The sequence below is a fragment of the Heteronotia binoei genome, chromosome 3, assembly GCF_032191835.1.
Source record: "Heteronotia binoei isolate CCM8104 ecotype False Entrance Well chromosome 3, APGP_CSIRO_Hbin_v1, whole genome shotgun sequence".
Classification (NCBI taxonomy): Eukaryota; Metazoa; Chordata; class Lepidosauria; order Squamata; family Gekkonidae; genus Heteronotia; species Heteronotia binoei.
In genome coordinates this window covers 96,818,199-96,836,135 of record NC_083225.1, presented here as the reverse complement: position 1 = coordinate 96,836,135, position 17,937 = coordinate 96,818,199, and the positions used below count along the sequence as shown (strand labels likewise).

The following is a 17,937-nucleotide window of genomic DNA, read 5'->3' as shown; positions in this document are numbered from 1 at the left end:
ATATGGTCAAATGCTGATTACTAGAAAAGAGAGAAACTGACATTGTATTTCAGGGTCAAAAATGAAAAAGAGAATGGAACATGAAAACTCTCAAGGTTATAACAGTATTTTGTTAGCATTTATTACCAGCTATAATGCATAATCCCACAAGGGCTCAGAAAAACAAAAAAGACTGCTGTTCTGCACTCTCAAATTACTTCTCTACATATGAAACAGAATTTGTCATATAAACTGTGACATGAATCGGGGATGGAAATGAAAGTAAAACATTCAGTGAAAGTAATTCCAAAGCTGTGAGAAACCAAAATAGTTCATAGCATTTCTGAATAATCTTATCAGTTCACATCACCTCAGCTATCATGTTTCTACTGGTGAGTTCTATGTGAATGATTTGCAGTTTTTTTCTTCATCCATTACCTTCATTAAATTCCTGAGCATATTACTTGAAGTACTGAAATCAGCAAGATATACTCTCACAATGGCCCCAGTCTCATGTTTTGGAAGTTTCTGAGAGTCTCTGCTGATTGTCTGTGACAGAACTTTATACAAAGAGTGTCTGCTTTATATCAGCAGTGCTATCAGCAGTGCTAAGCATCTGCACAGAGCTTTTCTGAACCTGAACTTCCTGGTTGCATAAAGCTGTGTGTATACAACATGTAAATCCCCGTGTTCTTAGTGCAACCAGTGATTCGGGATAAATGTGTATAGCAGTATAGTGTATATTAGTAGAGTGAGACTGGAGAGCTTTCAGCCATAAAAATGAATATAAAAATTGTCTATTAAATGGAGGAACACGAACTCCCACAAAGGGGAAATTTGGCAGAAGTATGATGTAGACTGTAAAAGAAGTGAATTGAGGATGTAATTAGGCAGCTGAATGTAATACAAATAAAATAAACCAGGGGGACTGTCAAGGGCTAAAGCCTGAGTCCCTCTGGGTCACCACTCCTTTTATGTGAGCAACGCCCTGTGGGTCCTCAGGGTTAAAGGCACACAAATAAAGCAGACCTTTGTAAAAATACGTAAGATTTAGTGAACAATTTTAAAAAAGAGTTCTCACTATGCAATAAAGTCTCTATTGCTTAGCAGCAAAGAAACGAAAGCTGATTTTCTATCTAATACGTTTAAGACCTGGTATTAGATGGCACACCTTCTTGCAGCAAGAATTCAAGCTATAGCCTAAACATTCTATACATCATGGTCCAGCATGATATAGCATAACATATCAAAACATCCTAGCATGGCACAAGCATAAAGATAGCATGCCTTTCCTTTGGCTTATAGTCTTATTATAGTCTCTTGCCTTCTGGTACCAGGTGATATTACAGATCCAGTCAGGGCTCTCACTTGATGGAATTCTCCAGGAGATATTAAAATCAATTACTAACCCCACCCCCTTCCATCTAGTTACACAGTTGAGCACAGGTTCTCACAACTAACCAATCACCACATTCTTGAATCCAGCCTTGAAAGAGATAAGGATGGTATCAGCAGGAAGGCCCAAACTATGGACACCTGCAAGCCAGAGCAGGCCTGATACTAATCATGTTAACACTGGAGGCAGGATTAGGGTGCTTTGCCTCACAGAGACTGACCAAGCTTTCTGTGAAGACATTATGAAACTAATATTCTGTATGCATTTCAAAGGGTGGAGGTCTTGTTTAGCTAAGGATTTGCTAAAGGATAACTTTTGTGGGACCTTTTGATGAATTTATATACAATAAAGAACAGGAAAACTGCTGTACATAATTAAAAATGCAATTATCAGGAAATGGATACAATTGGTCAGTGAACACTTTTGAAATTAGATAAAAGAAAATAATCAAAACCTGCAGAGACTTTTCGCTCTCTTCAGTAGCCTGCCGCTACCACCTGACCTTTGTAGGAATTGGCTGCTGGGAGGGTCAGGGCTCCCAGCTTCCCTTCTAAGTCCTGAGGCATTGCCTCTGTGTCTCCCACTGACCAGTTCCTGGTCACCATGGGGACAATTTTCTGCCTTGTGCGTCCTTAGAGGAATAGCTGCTTTCCAACTGCTTGACTTCCCCCTGGTGCTTCATTTAAATTAGCATATCTGAGACAGTGGAGGCCTATGTGGTACAGAGGATCACTACCAAAATCTCCTAAGAGACCTGCTCTGGAAGAAACTTAGGGATCAAGGAATTTATATGAGACTCCTCCTTCTAATAAAAAATTTGCACACTAATACAATCTGCCAAATTTGATGCTCGAAGGACGGTGACTTAACTCAGATTCCAATTAGTCGTGGAGTTAAACAAGGGTGTGTTTTAGCACCTTTATTATTCAACCTTTTTATGAATGACCTGGCTCCCTTTTTGAATACCGTTGATAGACATAGTCCCAAAATTGGTGTGCTACATGTCCTTCTTCCATGATTAGTTGTTGTTTTCCCTACTTAATTACAGTTTATTTACAGAGAGAGGCTGGAACCTCTGTCATAATTTGACTTCTGTCATAATCCATTACATGTAACAACCTATTCCATTCAGTCCCTTACATAACCACACCTGAAAGGTTTATAATAGGATTCATATCAAGAACTCAACTCATTCATATCTCAGCCCCCAACTCCCCCCTCCCCTCATGTATTTTTTTTTAAATGTGGAAAATGATTTCTTTTTCATAGGGACTGAAGAAGTGAGCTCTGACTCATGATGGAATAAACGTTGTTAGGATTTAAGATGCAACGAAATCTTCAGTTTCTCTATAAAAATTACTGTGTGGATTCATTATGACTCAAGAAGTGAGGCTGGCAATTTTACTGTGGTTAAGATATACATAAAACAGAGATCATGTTCTGATGGCCAGCAAATATTTGCCATGGTTCAATGAACTGAATAGTTCAATGAACCCAATCATCATGTCATCTTCACAAACGTAGTGTGTGTCAAACTACAATCAAAGACATGGCCCATCCTTTACACCTTCAAATGAGAAGTAGCCCTTGGAAAATCTTGATGCAGGAATTTAATACTGCTCCTGAAATACTGAACTAATGCTGAAAATAATGAAAATTGATGTATTTAATGACTCTAGGTTTTTCCATTTATGACTGCAACAAAATATTCTAAAAGTTATCAGTAGAGTTCTAAACAGACTCCTGAACAGACTGGTGCCCACCATTGCAGAAGAACTCCTCCCAGAGAGCCAGTGCGGCTTCAGAGCTAACAGGAGCACCACCGACATGGTATTTGTTCTCAGGCAGCTCCAAGAGAAATGCAGGGAACAGAACAAGGCTCTGTATGTGACTTTTGTCGACCTTACCAAAGCTTTCGATACCGTTAGCAGGAAAGGCCTGTGGCAAATCTTGGAACGTTTAGGATGTCCCCCAAGGTTCCTCAGCATGATCATCCAGCTACACGAAGACCAGCGAGGCCAAGTCAGACACTGCAACGACCTCTCGGAGCCCTTCCCAATAGGCACAGGTGTAAAGCAAGGCTGCGTTCTCGCGCCAACTCTCTTTACGATCTTCTTTAGCATGATGCTTCAAAGAGCCGCAGTAGATCTAGATGAGGACGATGGTGTCTACATCCGCTATCGCACCGATGGCAGCCTGTTCAACCTGAGGCGACTAAAGGCACACTCCAAGACAATGGAAAAACTCATCCGAGAGCTACTGTTTGCTGATGATGCTGCACTCGTCTCCCACTCGGTATCAGCTCTGCAGCATATGACGTCCTGCTTTGCAGAGGCTGCCAAGCTATTCGGCCTAGAAGTTAGTCTGAAGAAGACAGAAGTTCTCCACCAGCCTGCACCCCAGGAAGATTATCACCCTCCCTGCATCACTGTGGGTGAATCAGTTCTGAAGACAGTCCAGCAGTTCAGCTACCTGGGGTGCATCATCTCCTCCGATGCCAAGATCGACAAGGAGATTGACAACAGGCTGGCAAAGGCAAACCATGCATTTGGCCGACTGCACAAAAGAGTGTGGAGCAACAAGCATCTGAAAAAAGGCACAAAGATCAATGTTTACAAAGCGGTTGTGATGACAACCCTCATCTACGGCTCCGAATCGTGGGTTTTATACCGTCATCACTTGCGACTCCTTGAGCGCTTTCATCAGCGCTGCCTTCGCACCATCCTCAACATCCACTGGAGTGACTTTGTGACCAACACTGAAGTCCTCAAGCGGGCAGAGGTTACCAGCATCGAGGCACTGCTGTTGAAGACGCAGCTGCGCTGGGCAGGGCATATTTCTAGGATGGAAAACCACCGCCTTCCCAAGATTGCCCTGTATGGCGAACTCTCCACCGGCCATCGAAATAGAGGGGCACCAAAGAAGAGGTACAAGGACTCCTTGAAGAAATCCCTTAGCACCTGTCACATCAACCATCACCAGTGGTCTGACCTAGCCTCAGATCGCAAAGCATGGAGGCACACCATCCACCAGGCTGTCTCTTCCTTTGAGAACGCACGCATAGCTGGTCTTGAGGACAAAAGGAGATTGAGGAAGAATCGCACTGCTATGGGACCAACCCTAAATCAGACTTTTCCCTGCAGCCGCTGTGGCCGGACCTGCCTGTCCCACATTGGTCTTGTCAGCCACCAACGAGCCTGCAGCAAACGTGGACTATTGCACCCTTCTTAAATCTTCGTTCGCGAAGCCAAGCCGAGAGAGAGAGAGTTCTAAATTTTGCAGAATGTCTTTGGGCACAGTAATCCATAGACTGCAAACTCCACGAAGCACAAAACAAACAATTCAATCTATCTTATTTTAAAGGATTATTTTAATAAGCAACTTTTCAAATATAGAGCCAAATATACAGATAAATTTCAAAAACATACACAAAACACTATCTGGACACTATATTGACCAATGAATCAATAGCTTCCAGTTGCAGTCAATGATGGTATTGCCCCAGAATATAAGGTAAATAATAATCACTTTATAACATCTCATAAAGCATTAATGAGTAAACAGAACAGATGTGAGAGGGCAGCTAATGCATGGAAAATAGTTTTGTGTCAATAATTGCCTTCAGGTTTAGAGGGCAGATAAATTTAGTCTTCAAAACTGAGGCCAGGTTTTCTGTTGAACACCTGCTTAGTTTGCTTAATTATACTTTCTATTACTAATGATTTCAAAATTTTCTACAATAGTAAATTTGTGAGATATTGTTATAAAAATCAGTGTGATGGGTAGTAAAGTACCAGTCAATCAACTAAGAAAATGCAGTAATACATTTAGTTATGACATTAGATAACTTACGTAGTTCGGTGAGGTAGGTTTTACTGCATCACAGTACATCGTGTGGTGTTGGCACTGGAATTTCCTTGACTATCCCTGGGGTTATCTGCAACTTTCCCTGTCCCTTCCCTCTATCCCATCTCAATGGACTTGGGATTCTCTTAGTTTTACTCTGCAGCCATTGCTCCGACTTTCAAGATTGTGCAGAAAGCCAATAGGAGGCTGGTGCAGGCTGCATGAATGGGAGGAAGTGGTGGTAGTGATCCCTTCAAAGAGCTGGCATTAAAATGGAATTCTGACCACTAATGTGCTGTTAAAGGGCATAAGCCTCACTGAGAAATTCTTACATACTATATGAGCAGAGAACAATGAGTCAAATATGTTGTAAATGATCAAAGCAAGATAATTCTTGCAGCTCCTCCATAAAAAAGGGTATCTATAAACTCACATCTACAAACTTTTGAAATACAAAATTTGTACCCTAAAAAAGGAAAAATATAATGCTACTTGTAGCTCAATCTTATATATACTTACTTGGAAGTAAGCCTAATTGTATTCAGTGATCACAGGTAAGAATGGATGAAGATTGCTTTTTATTCAGATCCCAGATTCTAAAGGTTTAGATGTTCAAAATCTAGTGTGTTTGGGGGGGAGGCCGTGGTGGGGGGGGGGAAAGAACCCAAAATTTTTGGCATCTTATTAACTTTCAGCACAGTTATAAATCAGGTTCTCCAAGTGTTCATTTTAAATGTAAGAAGGAAAATTAGCTGCGTAAATGGAGCATGAGCAGTGTGTAACAAAGTAACATCCAGGCAAATATTCTACCTGTTAATTTTTATAAAGCTGATACTGTGGGAAACTAATTGGCTTTGAGACTGAGACCAGTTTCGCACTCACCCTACGCCACTCTGACGTACCTCTTTTCAGTGTGGCATCCTTCCAATTTCCCACTATCTGTGTGGCAAAGAGAAACTGTGGCAAAGAGAAACTTTTTAGTGGTTTCTCTTTGCCTCGCAAAAATGTCGAGGCAAGGTGAAGCCCCGGGGCAGATAGTGAGAAGTCGGAAGGATGCTGCGCTGAAAGAGGTGTAGGGTGAGTGCGAAATTGGTGTGAGAGTAACTATATGATGGCAAGAGCAGTAGCTCTTAAGAAAGAGATGAAATAAATATATATAATATATACCCTTAATATCAAGGTTTTGTTTTTTAAGTTGATTCTAGTCTACAAAGAGTACTTCTTTACATCAGGTGACCAGCACATGGCAGGTTTCCTCCTGTACACGTTATGATTATGCAGGGCTTTTTTTGAGCAGGAACGCAAAGGAACACAGTTCTGACTGGCTTGGCATCAGGGGGTGTGGCCTAAAATGCAAGTGAGTTCCTGCTGTGTTGCAATTGTGTAGAAAGGATAATGTTTGCCAGATGGAACTTCAGACATCCATGCAGCACTAGGAGATAACAAGTTATACCTGTCAAAACTCCATTTTCTACATGACTTTTAACGGTTCAGGCATAGTGGGCTCTAATCTGGTCACAGAAAGTGTTTTTCAAGCATTATAAGAATGAGATCTCAAAATAAATAACTTATCTGAGAATTTTGAAACATGTTTTCCACTGAACTGATTTATTGTTGATGTATTTCAAGCTTAAAATTCAGGATATCTAAATTTTTTTTTTTAATCTTAGTTTTCACTGAAAATAGATGAAGTTACTCCATCAAAAAGACTGGGATTAGATTTGGGAATAAACAATACAGCTATGAAATCAAAAGAACAAAGTTTTTCAGGTTTAAGGCTGTGAGGCCACTTGTTTATTACCAAGTCCAGAAATCAGTAGTTCAGACAATCCAAGCATGAGGACATGGCCAGATAGCACATGACAAAACTCAGCAGGAAAGTGAAAATTTTACATGCCTTTAATATTCTGCCTTTAATTTCCTTAGAAATCACTGAAATTCAGGAATTGGCAAATTATGGGCATAAGAATTTTGTAAACAATGGTTCTCATACTTTGCTATGCAGAAGAACAAAGTGAGAAGGCCTAACCCTTCTTAGCCTTGCCACGTTCAAGACAAACAACTGATTGTTCCTCCAAAGGTTTCTACAGGTTGGAGATAATTGTATCAAATTTTGCAACATCTGCTGAGTCTAGTATTACAAGCAGCTTAATGTACAAATATGTTAGAACAGAAAATTTGCATTTAAACATGGTCAATAGGCTGATATGCTAACTCTTTGTATTCCCATAGGAAATGGAAGGCTTGTTTCATTTACTGTGAATCTCCCTTCTTGGAGGTCCAAGGCTGGAGCAGTCTGAACATGTGGGAAATAGACAGGGTTGCTGGTGATTTTGATTCCATAGGGGCAGGGCTTCTCTCCCAAGGTCTCAGGCTGGTTCTGAAGCAGTTCATCCCCCCACAGGTATTACAACAGTTAAAACCCCAAACCTCCAAAAAAAATCAACACATGGGACTGAGTGAAAGAGAATGACAGATAAAGATTGAACAGGAGATCTGAAAAGAAGCCTACAGAAAAATGCATGAATTTCCTGGCTCTGAACAGCATAACTTATCCAGGCCATGATCCAACCTTACAACTGACCAGGCTCTTCCCTGGCAGAGAAAAAAACGGTCCCACCCTAGGACCATTGAGAAGGGAGATCCATGGTGATACAAACCTTCCATTCTCCCATTGTCCACAATGGGGCAGTCTGAACATGTGGGACAGAAAAGCAGTATGCCCCTCAGGGGGGAAAGTTTTGGGATCTTTAGCCTGAAAAGGTATGCTGCAGGACCCATCTAACATAGGCTGTGTCAGCTGACACTGCTTTATCAATACAGTAGTGTTTAGTGAAGGAATAAACTGATTTCCAGGTGGCTGATGGACTGGCTTTATAAGCTAGAAGAATATACCCTCTGAACCATCTGCAAAAGGTGGAAGTTGAAACCCCATTACCCAAGGATGCTTTCCTAAAAGACACAAACATAGCATCTGATTTGTGAAAGGCCCTGGTCCTCTCCAAATAGAAGTGCAGTGCTATTGCCTTTCCTGAGGATGTTTAGGGTTAGGGCAGAATGAGAGAACATAAGAGAAGCCATGTTGAATCAGGCCAATGGCCCATCCAGTCCAACACTCTGGGTCACACGGCAGCAAAAACAAACAAACAAAAAAACCCCAAATGCTATCTGGAGGTCCACCAGTGGGGCTAGAAGCCCTTCTACTGTGCCCCTCCCAAGCACCAGAATGCAGAGCATCACTGCCCCAGACAGAGAGTTCCAAGGATAAGCTGTGGCTAATAGCCACTGATGGACCTCTGCTCCATATGCTTATCCATTCCCCTCTTGAAGCTGTCTATGCTTGTAGCTGCTACCACTTCCTGTGAATTCCACATGTTAATCACCCTTTGGGTGAAGAAGTACTTCCTTTTATCAGTTCTAACCCAAATGTTCAGCCCACGGGTTCTTGTATTGTGAGAAAGGGAGAAAAGTACTTCTTTCTCTACCTTCTCTATCCCATGAATAATCTTGTAAACCTCTATCATATCACCCTGCAGTTGACATTTCTTCAAATTAAAGAGCCCCAAGCATTTTAATCTTTCTTCATAGGGAAAGTGTTCCAAACCTTTAATCATTCTAGTTGCCCTTTTCTACACTTTTTCCAATGCTATATCTTTTTTGAGGCGTGGTGACCAGAATTGTATCCAGTATTCCAAATGAGACCGCACCATCGATTTATACAGGGACATTATGATGCTGGCTGATTTGTTTTCAATTCCCTTCCGAATAATTCCCAGCATGCTGCTGGCCTTTTTTATTACAATCACACACTGTTGACATTTTCAATGAGTTATCTACCACGACCCCAATATCTCTCTCTTGGTCAGTCTCTGCCAGTTCACACTCCATCAACTTGTATTTATAGCTAGGATTTTTGGCCCCAATGTGCATTACTGTGCACTTGGCCACATTGGACCTCATCTGCCATGTTGACACCCACTCGCCCAACCTCGACACATTCCTTTGGAGTGCCTCACAATCCTCTCTGGTTCTCACCACCCTGAACAATTTAATGTCATCTGCAAACTTGGCCACTTCACTACTTACTCCCAACTTCAAATCATTAATGAACAAGTTAAAGAGCATGGGGCCCAGTACTTTAACTTGTTCATTAATGATTTGGAGTTGGGAGTAAGCAGTGAAGAAGGGTTAGGGTTAGGACAGTTCCTCTGACCTATGAATGGTAGAGTTGGCCTTTGGGCTAAAGTCTGGGTCAGTGTGCAGAACTACTCAGTCACTGTGGAAAATGCAATGCTTCTTGTCCACTGAAAAGGCTTGAAGCTCTGTGTATTAATAACTAGGGTTTTATCTGTTTTATCTGTTTTATCTGTTTTAAATATGGATCCCTTTATATGTGTAATTTTGATGGATCTACTATTGGAAGCCGCCCTGAGCCACTTGTGGGAAGGGCGGGGTATAAATCTTAAATAAATAAATAAATAAATAAAATAAACCCTCCTAGCAGAGGTGATACCCACCAGGAAGTTAATCTTCAAAGTGAGTTCCTTGAGTAGGTGGGTGGCCATGGGTTCAAAAGGAGACTGAGAGTTTTAAGCACCATATTAAGATTCCAGGAGGGAAACTAGTAAGACTGAGATGAGTTCAGCAGAGATGCCCCCCCCCTGAGAAATCTCCTAACATGCAGATGGAGAAGCCCCACCCTTTCTTGGCCCCTTTTATAGCAGAAATGATGGCTACTTGCCTTTTCAAGGGTGCTAATGCTCGAATTTTCCAAACCCACCTGAAAGATGGAAAGAAGGTCACCGACTTTAGCTCTGCATGTGTCTAACTATTTCTCAGAGTATCATAACTGAAATACTTGCCAGGAATTGTTGTAGACAGTGTTCCCTCTAAGCTGAGTTAGCGTGAGCTAGCTTACAAATTTTTAGTTTCCAGCTCACACATTTTTATCTTATTTCAGGAAAAATAGTCCCAAAGCACAATAATTTATGCTGTAGTTCACAACTTGAATGCCTGTAGCTCACAAAGTAGATTTTTTGCTCACAAGACTCTGCAGCTTAGAGGGAACACTGGTCGTAGACTCAATTGATTGAGCCCTTCCTAGAGGCCACTAGGGTGTCTATAACCTTATCTGAGAAACTTCTCTCTCTAAATTGCAATCACTCAACCTTCAGGCTGTGAGGCTTAGCAACTCAGGCTGAAGATAGAGAAGGGGCTCTTGATGAAGTTCCTCCTGACTGGAAGGTGCCACAGTTCCTTGAAGGAAAGTCTCACCAGGTCTTGGAACCAAGACTGGCATGGCCAAAACTGATGCTCTAAGTAGCCTCATCTTGGGACCAGGACCCTTGTGTTACCTTCCCACGGGAGTGGGCTCCCCAACCCTGAAGGCTGGCGTTTGTGGTCAGCGTGTTCTTGGTTTTCTGAAGGGTATCCCTTCTAGAGGTCTGGACGGAAACACTCAAATCTATAATTTCTTTGATCCAGAAGAAGGATTTTCTGGTATCAATAGATCTGCAAGACGCTTATTTTCCTATGCTGATTCTCACCGGATATTCCTATGCTTCACCTACAGCAGGAATCATTTCCAATATTGGGCCCTTCCCTTTGGTCTCAAGACTGCTTCAAGAGTGTTCACAAAGGTTCTAGCCTCACTCATAGCTCTTTTATGAACCCAGAGCATTTCCATTTTTCCATACCTGGACAACACTCTCATCAGGTCCCCCTCACACCAACAGGAAGTGAGAAATGTGAAAAGGACTCTTTCCTGCCTACAAGACAGTGGCTTCATTATCAACAGGGAGAACAGCTTTCTATTTCCCACCTAGCAGGTGCTTCATCTGGGGAGTTATCATAGACATGGTTCAGGATCAGGTTTTGCTGTCCCAAGAAAGAAAGGAGAAGATTCTTTCTCTATTACAGGAAATTATGCAGCAGTTTCACACAAAGATTATGCTCCTACTTAAGGTTGCCAAGTCCTCTTTGTCCCGGAGTGGGAGGGCACGTGTGCTGCAATGTCACCCGGAAGTGATGTCATCGCGCTGGTGACACCATGCACGGCCACTCTAGGCATTTCCGGGGAAATTCTATTTTCCTGGACACTAGCCATTTGGGAGGAAAAAAACTCTATGGTACCTATTGTACCATAGAGTTTTCCTCCCAAATTGCTACAGCATCTGGGAAAACCATAGAGTTTTCACGGAAATGCCTAGAGCGGCTGCTGCGCAGCATCACCAGTGCAATGACATCACTTCTGGGTGACATTATCGCGCTGGCAATGTGGGGGGAGTCCCCCCACTGGCCTAATGTGGGCCAGTGGGTTGGGAACCTCCTGGGCAAGGAAACCCCCGCCTGGACCGGGGGCCTGGCAGTCCTACTCCTACTGAGATTTCTGGGAATGCTAGTATCATGCCAGGGTGTAATGCTAGTATCATGCCAGGGAGTAAGCAAGACTCTAGATTCACCCTTTCCAGAGGCAGCTTCTTCTCTTCCAGCAAGTAACATCTCATAAAAGGCACAGGATCATAAAGCTTCCAGACAGTCTGCTTCAGCATTTTCAACAGTGGCTGTATCTGTCCAGACTTCTAGAAGAGATATGCTACCACTAGAGCTAACTTCTTTAGCTCTTCTTTAAGCTCTTTGGGAATATTACTACAGCTGCCAAACAATCTGAGGCCCAGGAATACATTGTCCTGGAAAAAAGGGAATTCTCCTTCAAGGAAGCCTTCAAGGCAGCTGAAGAAACTTCAGAATTCTTCCAGAAAGACTGATTTATCCTTATGTCACATGAGGCCCTAGGGAGGCCATCCAACCTGGAATGACTGAATTTCAACACAGTGGGCACCAATGAGTAGAAGCATGAAATAATGAGGTGGTTGGTCTTTGCTGGAGTTCTCCATTCAGCTTTGATCATCTTGTCAAAGACAGATGGTAAAGGAATCTCAAGTGATGGAGAACCCCCCTCCTTGCAGGAAAGCTTTGGCCGAGCCAGATCATCTTGCTTTAAGGGACTTCTAGGACCTGTAGAACCTTAGGAAGAAGTTTTGGGAAAATTTCCTGTGAGAAGAGATGAGTCTGCATGGTGGTTACTAATGGCTTTTCCTCATATATGTCTCCCTTCTCTCTTGGGAAGGAAAAGTCTGAGAAGTTTGAATCATCAGATACATGCCCTATCAAAGGACTTAGAGGAATACCTAGAAGATGATGCCTCTTCACATCTTGAGAGGGAGAAGAAGGATCCTGGCTCTCCTCCCTCTTTCCAGACCCTGAACCAGAGGATGAGTGGCGTCTAATTCTGGTGGACCGTCTAGCAGAATCTCAAAGGCTGGAGATAGACTCTGATAGGGAGGCTTTAATTTCCTTTTGCATTTCCTCCTTAATGCAGGCTAACAAATTAGAATGTGCATTATCCCCAGAGAGATCTGGGGCAGAAGCCTCTGTTGCCTCTAATCCATGGGAGGAGACTTGGGCTGAGGCAGAGGAGGGGGAAGAGAGAAAGTTGAGGCCTAAGCATAATTCCTCCTGTGGTGCATGCTCAGATAGGCCCACACGAGCTGTCATAATGAAAAATCCCCACCTTTTAAAATATATATAAATATAAAACAGGGGGAGAAGGATCACAAACCCCCTTTTCACCCCTCATCTAGTTTGTGTGCCTTACCAGAGGCTCTGGAACACTGTTGGGATATCTGAGGTCATGGTGAGTTGCTATGGCAAGGAGTGCCTGGTCACTGTGTTAGGAACCAGGAGGGCATAGGGGGAGGAAACTGGAGATGCTCTTGGCTTAAAGGCTGGAGTCTCCACAGCTTGCTTCTCCTCACAAGTAGGACTGGAGGGGAAGGTGGGTCTCACCTATGCAATATTTCCCCTGACCCTGAATGACTGGCTCTGCTGTCTCAAGTCCCTTGGAATGGTCCTCCTCTACTGCTGAGGAGGACCAGCTGTGAGAGTAGGAGGCAAGATCTCTCTGAGGTGAGATTCCCCACCCAGCTGATCACAGAAGATGGCTGCCTCCTTGCTACTCCTGCCCTGAAGGCAAAGAAAAAAAGAAGGGAAAGAGGGAACAAGACTAAACAATGAGAAGGAAAGGGAAAGGTCTCGTGTGCAAGCACCAGTTGTTTCTGACTCTGGGGTGACATTGCTTTCACAACGTTTTCATGGCAGACTTTTTACGGGGTGGTTTGCCATTGCCTTCCCCAGTCATCTACACTTTCTCCCCAGCAAGCTGAGTACTCATTTTACTGACCTCGGAAGGATGGAAGGCTGAGTCAACCTCGAGCTGGCTACCTAAAAACCCAGCTTCCATTGGGGATCGAACTCAGGTCATGAGCAGAGCTTAAGACTGCAGCTTTAACACTCTGCACCACGGAGCTCTTAAACAATGAGAAAGAGATAAGCAAAAGAATGGGAGGGAAAAGCTGCTGGGGAAGGAATCCCAGCGTTCTAAAAAGAGCACAGCCAAAGACCCCTAACTGCTCTGCAGGCACAGCCAAGACCGGAGTTTGGGAGAGGCCACTCCCCTATGGAACTGAAATCATCAATGACCCTTCCTGACTCCAGAGAGGGGCTTCTGTGCACATGTTCAGACTGGACCATTGGAGAACAAGGTTTCAAAGACAGTCTTTCTCCTGCTTTGAGTTGTGATCCTTTACCTTTGTTCTGGGCAGTTCTATTTTTCACTGTGGTTACTTCAGCAAACATATTTCCAAGTTAAGGTTGATTGTCAAAAGGCTCAGTTGCTTATGAAAGTCAAACAAAAGGCGGGTCTACTTTCTTGCAAATTGTGCAAGGTTTGCATCTCATCTATGATAATCAACATTACTAAACTGAAATAACTAGCTCTTCAATTTAGCAAAGTTTCTCTTGTGCAGACAGTGTAAAACACTGTTTAAATCTAATTAGAGTTCAATCTAAATGGTTGGCAATATAAAGCACTTTTATTTTTGGCAAACATATTCTGAATGAGTATCAGTGGTTGCCTTCCTTTACAGTCTTTCCTTGGTGAAAAGCCAGTTAATCCTTATTCATTTCTTAGCAAATGTGCAAAACATGATAATCTAGGAAGAACATGAAATGTATATGTGAAAAATTTAAAAATCTGAAATAGTCCCGATAAATGTTAGAGTTAACAGGTGAGCAAAACAGGCAGTATCACATCAAGATTTAATTGCATGGGATTTCACAGCTATACATCATTCACAAGTGTCTAATAGTGCCATCCAGAACTGAGTCACAGCCTTCTAAGGCCACTGAAGGTAAATGAGTTTAGAAGTCCACCAGCACCTCAAAGACTAACAACATTTATTTCAATATATGCTTTGATGATGACCCTGCAAGTGAAAATAAAACATGTTGATAGAGGTTGCTGCTTGCTCAGTTATAAAAATAAAAATCACTGAATTTCTTCGATAACTATTAAATAATAATGCAGTGTATACTTGTAGCAAGTTTGAGGATAATTGAATATTGCTCATGTTTAGATTCAAAGCAAAGGAAAGCACAATTAATTAACAGACTCTGAGCCATCTGTTTTGTGCTTTATGTTTTATATCTTCAGGCTGTATTTTCATGGTTTCTTTTTACCAAGATATGGCCTAGACATGTATATGAGAGAGAGAGTGGATCTGAGAAAAAGAACAGAGTGGGAAAATAGGTTAGTGAAACTAGGGAGATGAAAACTGGTAGTGAATGGTGTAGAATATAGATTTAAAATTATATTAGTTGTGGTTCTTTAAAGTGGAAGAAGACATAAACAACATGCATGGCAGCTGTCAAAAGTAGCAGGCTTGCATTTGGCACTCCTTTCTCCCCTGTTAACGTCTAGCAAGGCATCATCATGTTGAGAGTTTCCCTGCTCCAGCTAGACACAGTCAATGAACTGACACAGGTGTGGGAAAACTCAGGAAGTAATGATATCACATCACACATTTTGTTTTTCTAGATGTTAACCATGAAAGGAGGAGACATGTAATTGCTAGTAGCCATACCTCCTCTATCTCTTCTAAGTCTACTTTCTAAGGGAATGTCCAGTAGTAAAAGAAGCAGCAGCAGCAGAAGAAGAAGGAAAGAAGAAAGATTGGATTTATATCCTGCCTTTCTCTCAGAGTGGCTTACAATCTCCTTCCCTTACTCTCTCCACAACAGACACCCTGGGAGGTAGATGGGACTGAGAGAGTTCTGAGAGAACTGCTCTTGAGAGAACAGTTCTGGGAGAATTGTGACTGACCCAAGGTCACAGAGCAGCTGCATGTGATGGAGTGGGGAATCAAATCTCCAGATTAGAGTCTGCCGCTCTTAGCCACTACACCAAACTGGTTCTCCAGTTAATTAGAGCTGTCATAAACACTTCTGAAGACAACGTTTAAAAAGAAATTACACTTTGGAACACAACTTGGTTAACATCAGTGTCACAAGAGATGAAAATGCAGACTACAGTGTCAATTGGAATTGCCACGCTAGGCCAAGCTTATTTTATTACATACATTCTGCTTTCTAAGTACTAGTTAAGTTCATAATGTAAACATGAAGCATACAGAGTTAAAATTCAAGGCCACAATATTTCTGATTGTCCCTTTCTGTGTCTTTGGCTGGCCGAGATCAACTCGTAGTGTATAAATGCATAAGTTATATAATTATTATATAAAAAGAAAAAATAACATTGACTTGTATATTTCATTCTGACAAACGCACAGCGTTCGCGACTCAGAAAAAAAGGGCACTGCCTAACAAAAATATCTATATGATTTCAGTCTCTGGCAACTGAGGACTGTCTCTTTCCTTCTATCAGTAGAAAACAAATTCCCTTAAGATGAGGTCCTAAATGTTACTTTTAAATATAAAACAATTCCAGTTTTACATTTTTATAAAGAAATGCATACTCTGATACTATTGCTTCCTTCTTTTTTGACTTTAAAAAAATCAAGTCTTTGATAACACTGGAGATGGCATAATACTGAACACAATGGTACTCAAGTCCAAACAAGTAATTCTTCAAACTGTCCAGTTTTCAGTTCCTATATTTCCAGAGAAAATGTCTCCTTCATTCTTATCACCTTACCCCTTTCTACTTCACGTATCAGACACAGGGCTACAATAGCGCTCTTGCGCAGTCCCCTTTCATTTTAGCAGGGCTTACTCAGGAGAACCTCCACTTGGGTTCACCCCTTAGCCAACAAACACACACTTGCCCTTCAGCACATTCTCAGTCCCAATGTTTGGCTCAGAGCTCTTTAACACTGTCAAGGAATCTTAAAGCTTGCATTGTCTTCACAGTTTGAAATAGCCGATCCCTTCTTCGTAATGGAATGTATTAAATTCATCCCAAATAAAAGTTGCATTAAAAAAATCAGGTCCTGCTCTAGACAGATATGTATGACACTGTTCTGCATTTTTGATGAAAAATACAGAGGGTTTTTTATATATAAATTTATATGTTCACATAATGTATCCTAGGTCATAATAGAATTATCCTTATATTGCTGCAATAGAGTCCAGTTTGCATTAGCATGATACCAAACGTGATACAAAAGCTTATAAACTTTTTCTGCCCCCAGCTTTCTCATTACATAGTTTTACCTAGAACAGTATTTCATTGTGTCTCATCCATTGACTCAATGTCAACATTCTTTACATAGTAGCAAAAAAACTGACATATTTTGTTCCCAGTCAACCTTGTTATGTCTTTTAGGCACTTTTTGTTCATGTTCTCCAAAACAATTCATTGTATTCCATGGAGAAATCTCCTTTTAAAATATTTTTCTTCCTTTAGTAGTAAGTGCCAAGATGGGAAGGCATGTGCGTGGCTGGAAGCCTACTATTAGGGTAGATACTTCCAGTTGGTGAATTCCAGTATGGAGTGGGCCCAGCAAAAAAATTGGAGGAAGTGACAGGCAGAGCAGAAGCATGGGGAGCTACAAAGTTCATTTTCTGGGGATGTGCATGATAGGAACTCATGTAAGGCAGGTCTGAGGGATATTTGTACATGGATGATTCTGGAGGATGGGGCTGGAGAGCTTGAGCAATTCCATGGAAGTCAAACTTATAGGCGTAACGCTTACCATGGACTTTAGTCATAATATTTTTGTCATAATAGTAACGGAGAGCACGGCTGAGCTTATCATAGTTCATGTTGGGTTTACTTTTCCTTTCTCCCCAGCGCCGAGCTACTTCATCAGGGTCAGTCATCTTGAACTCTCCGTTGGTGCCCTCCCAGGTGATACAATTAGAGTTGGAACTATCTGACAAGAGCTCCAACAGGAACTGCCACAGCTGTATCTGCCCACTCCCTGTGGACATAAAAAAAGGAAGAAAAATTAGCAGAAAAATAGCTAACCATTTGCAGCTTTGAATTGTTAGCAAGGCCAGACCCCTATTTGGAAAAACGTGAAGAACTATCTGTCTATATCAGTTTATATCCTGTAGGTGTACTGTCTCAGAAATACTAGAAATGGGTACAATTTTCTTGAGCTTCTTCTTGTACTATAGGTTTTGATTCCTACTGAAAAATTTACTAAATAATTTCACAATAGTATTTTGGGACAAAGAATAATTTTACTGAAGTAACAACTATGTTCTTTATGTTTTGACCATATTCCAGAGATTATCTAAATCTCATCATCACCTACCTAGTCCCAAAATTGTTATGCATGTTTTTATTAAAAATTAATTGGACTCCACTAAGCAAAACCATACATTTAATCATGACTCACAGGGTATAGGCA

The 17,937-nt window shown here is 41.8% G+C and overlaps 1 protein-coding gene across 5 annotated transcripts in view; it reads right to left on the bottom strand.

Moving 5' to 3' along the window:
* Positions 1-15,654: 15,654 nt before the first annotated feature.
* ERG (ETS transcription factor ERG) overlaps positions 15,655-17,937 on the bottom strand; it is a 283,816-nt gene continuing 281,533 nt past the window's right edge. For all 5 annotated transcript variants that reach the window (XM_060234254.1, XM_060234256.1, XM_060234257.1 and 2 more), the window contains one exon: positions 15,655-17,502. In XM_060234254.1, the coding sequence (XP_060090237.1) occupies positions 16,982-17,502 (521 nt within the window). In that variant the 3' untranslated portion in view covers positions 15,655-16,981. The remainder of the gene's footprint in view (positions 17,503-17,937) is intronic.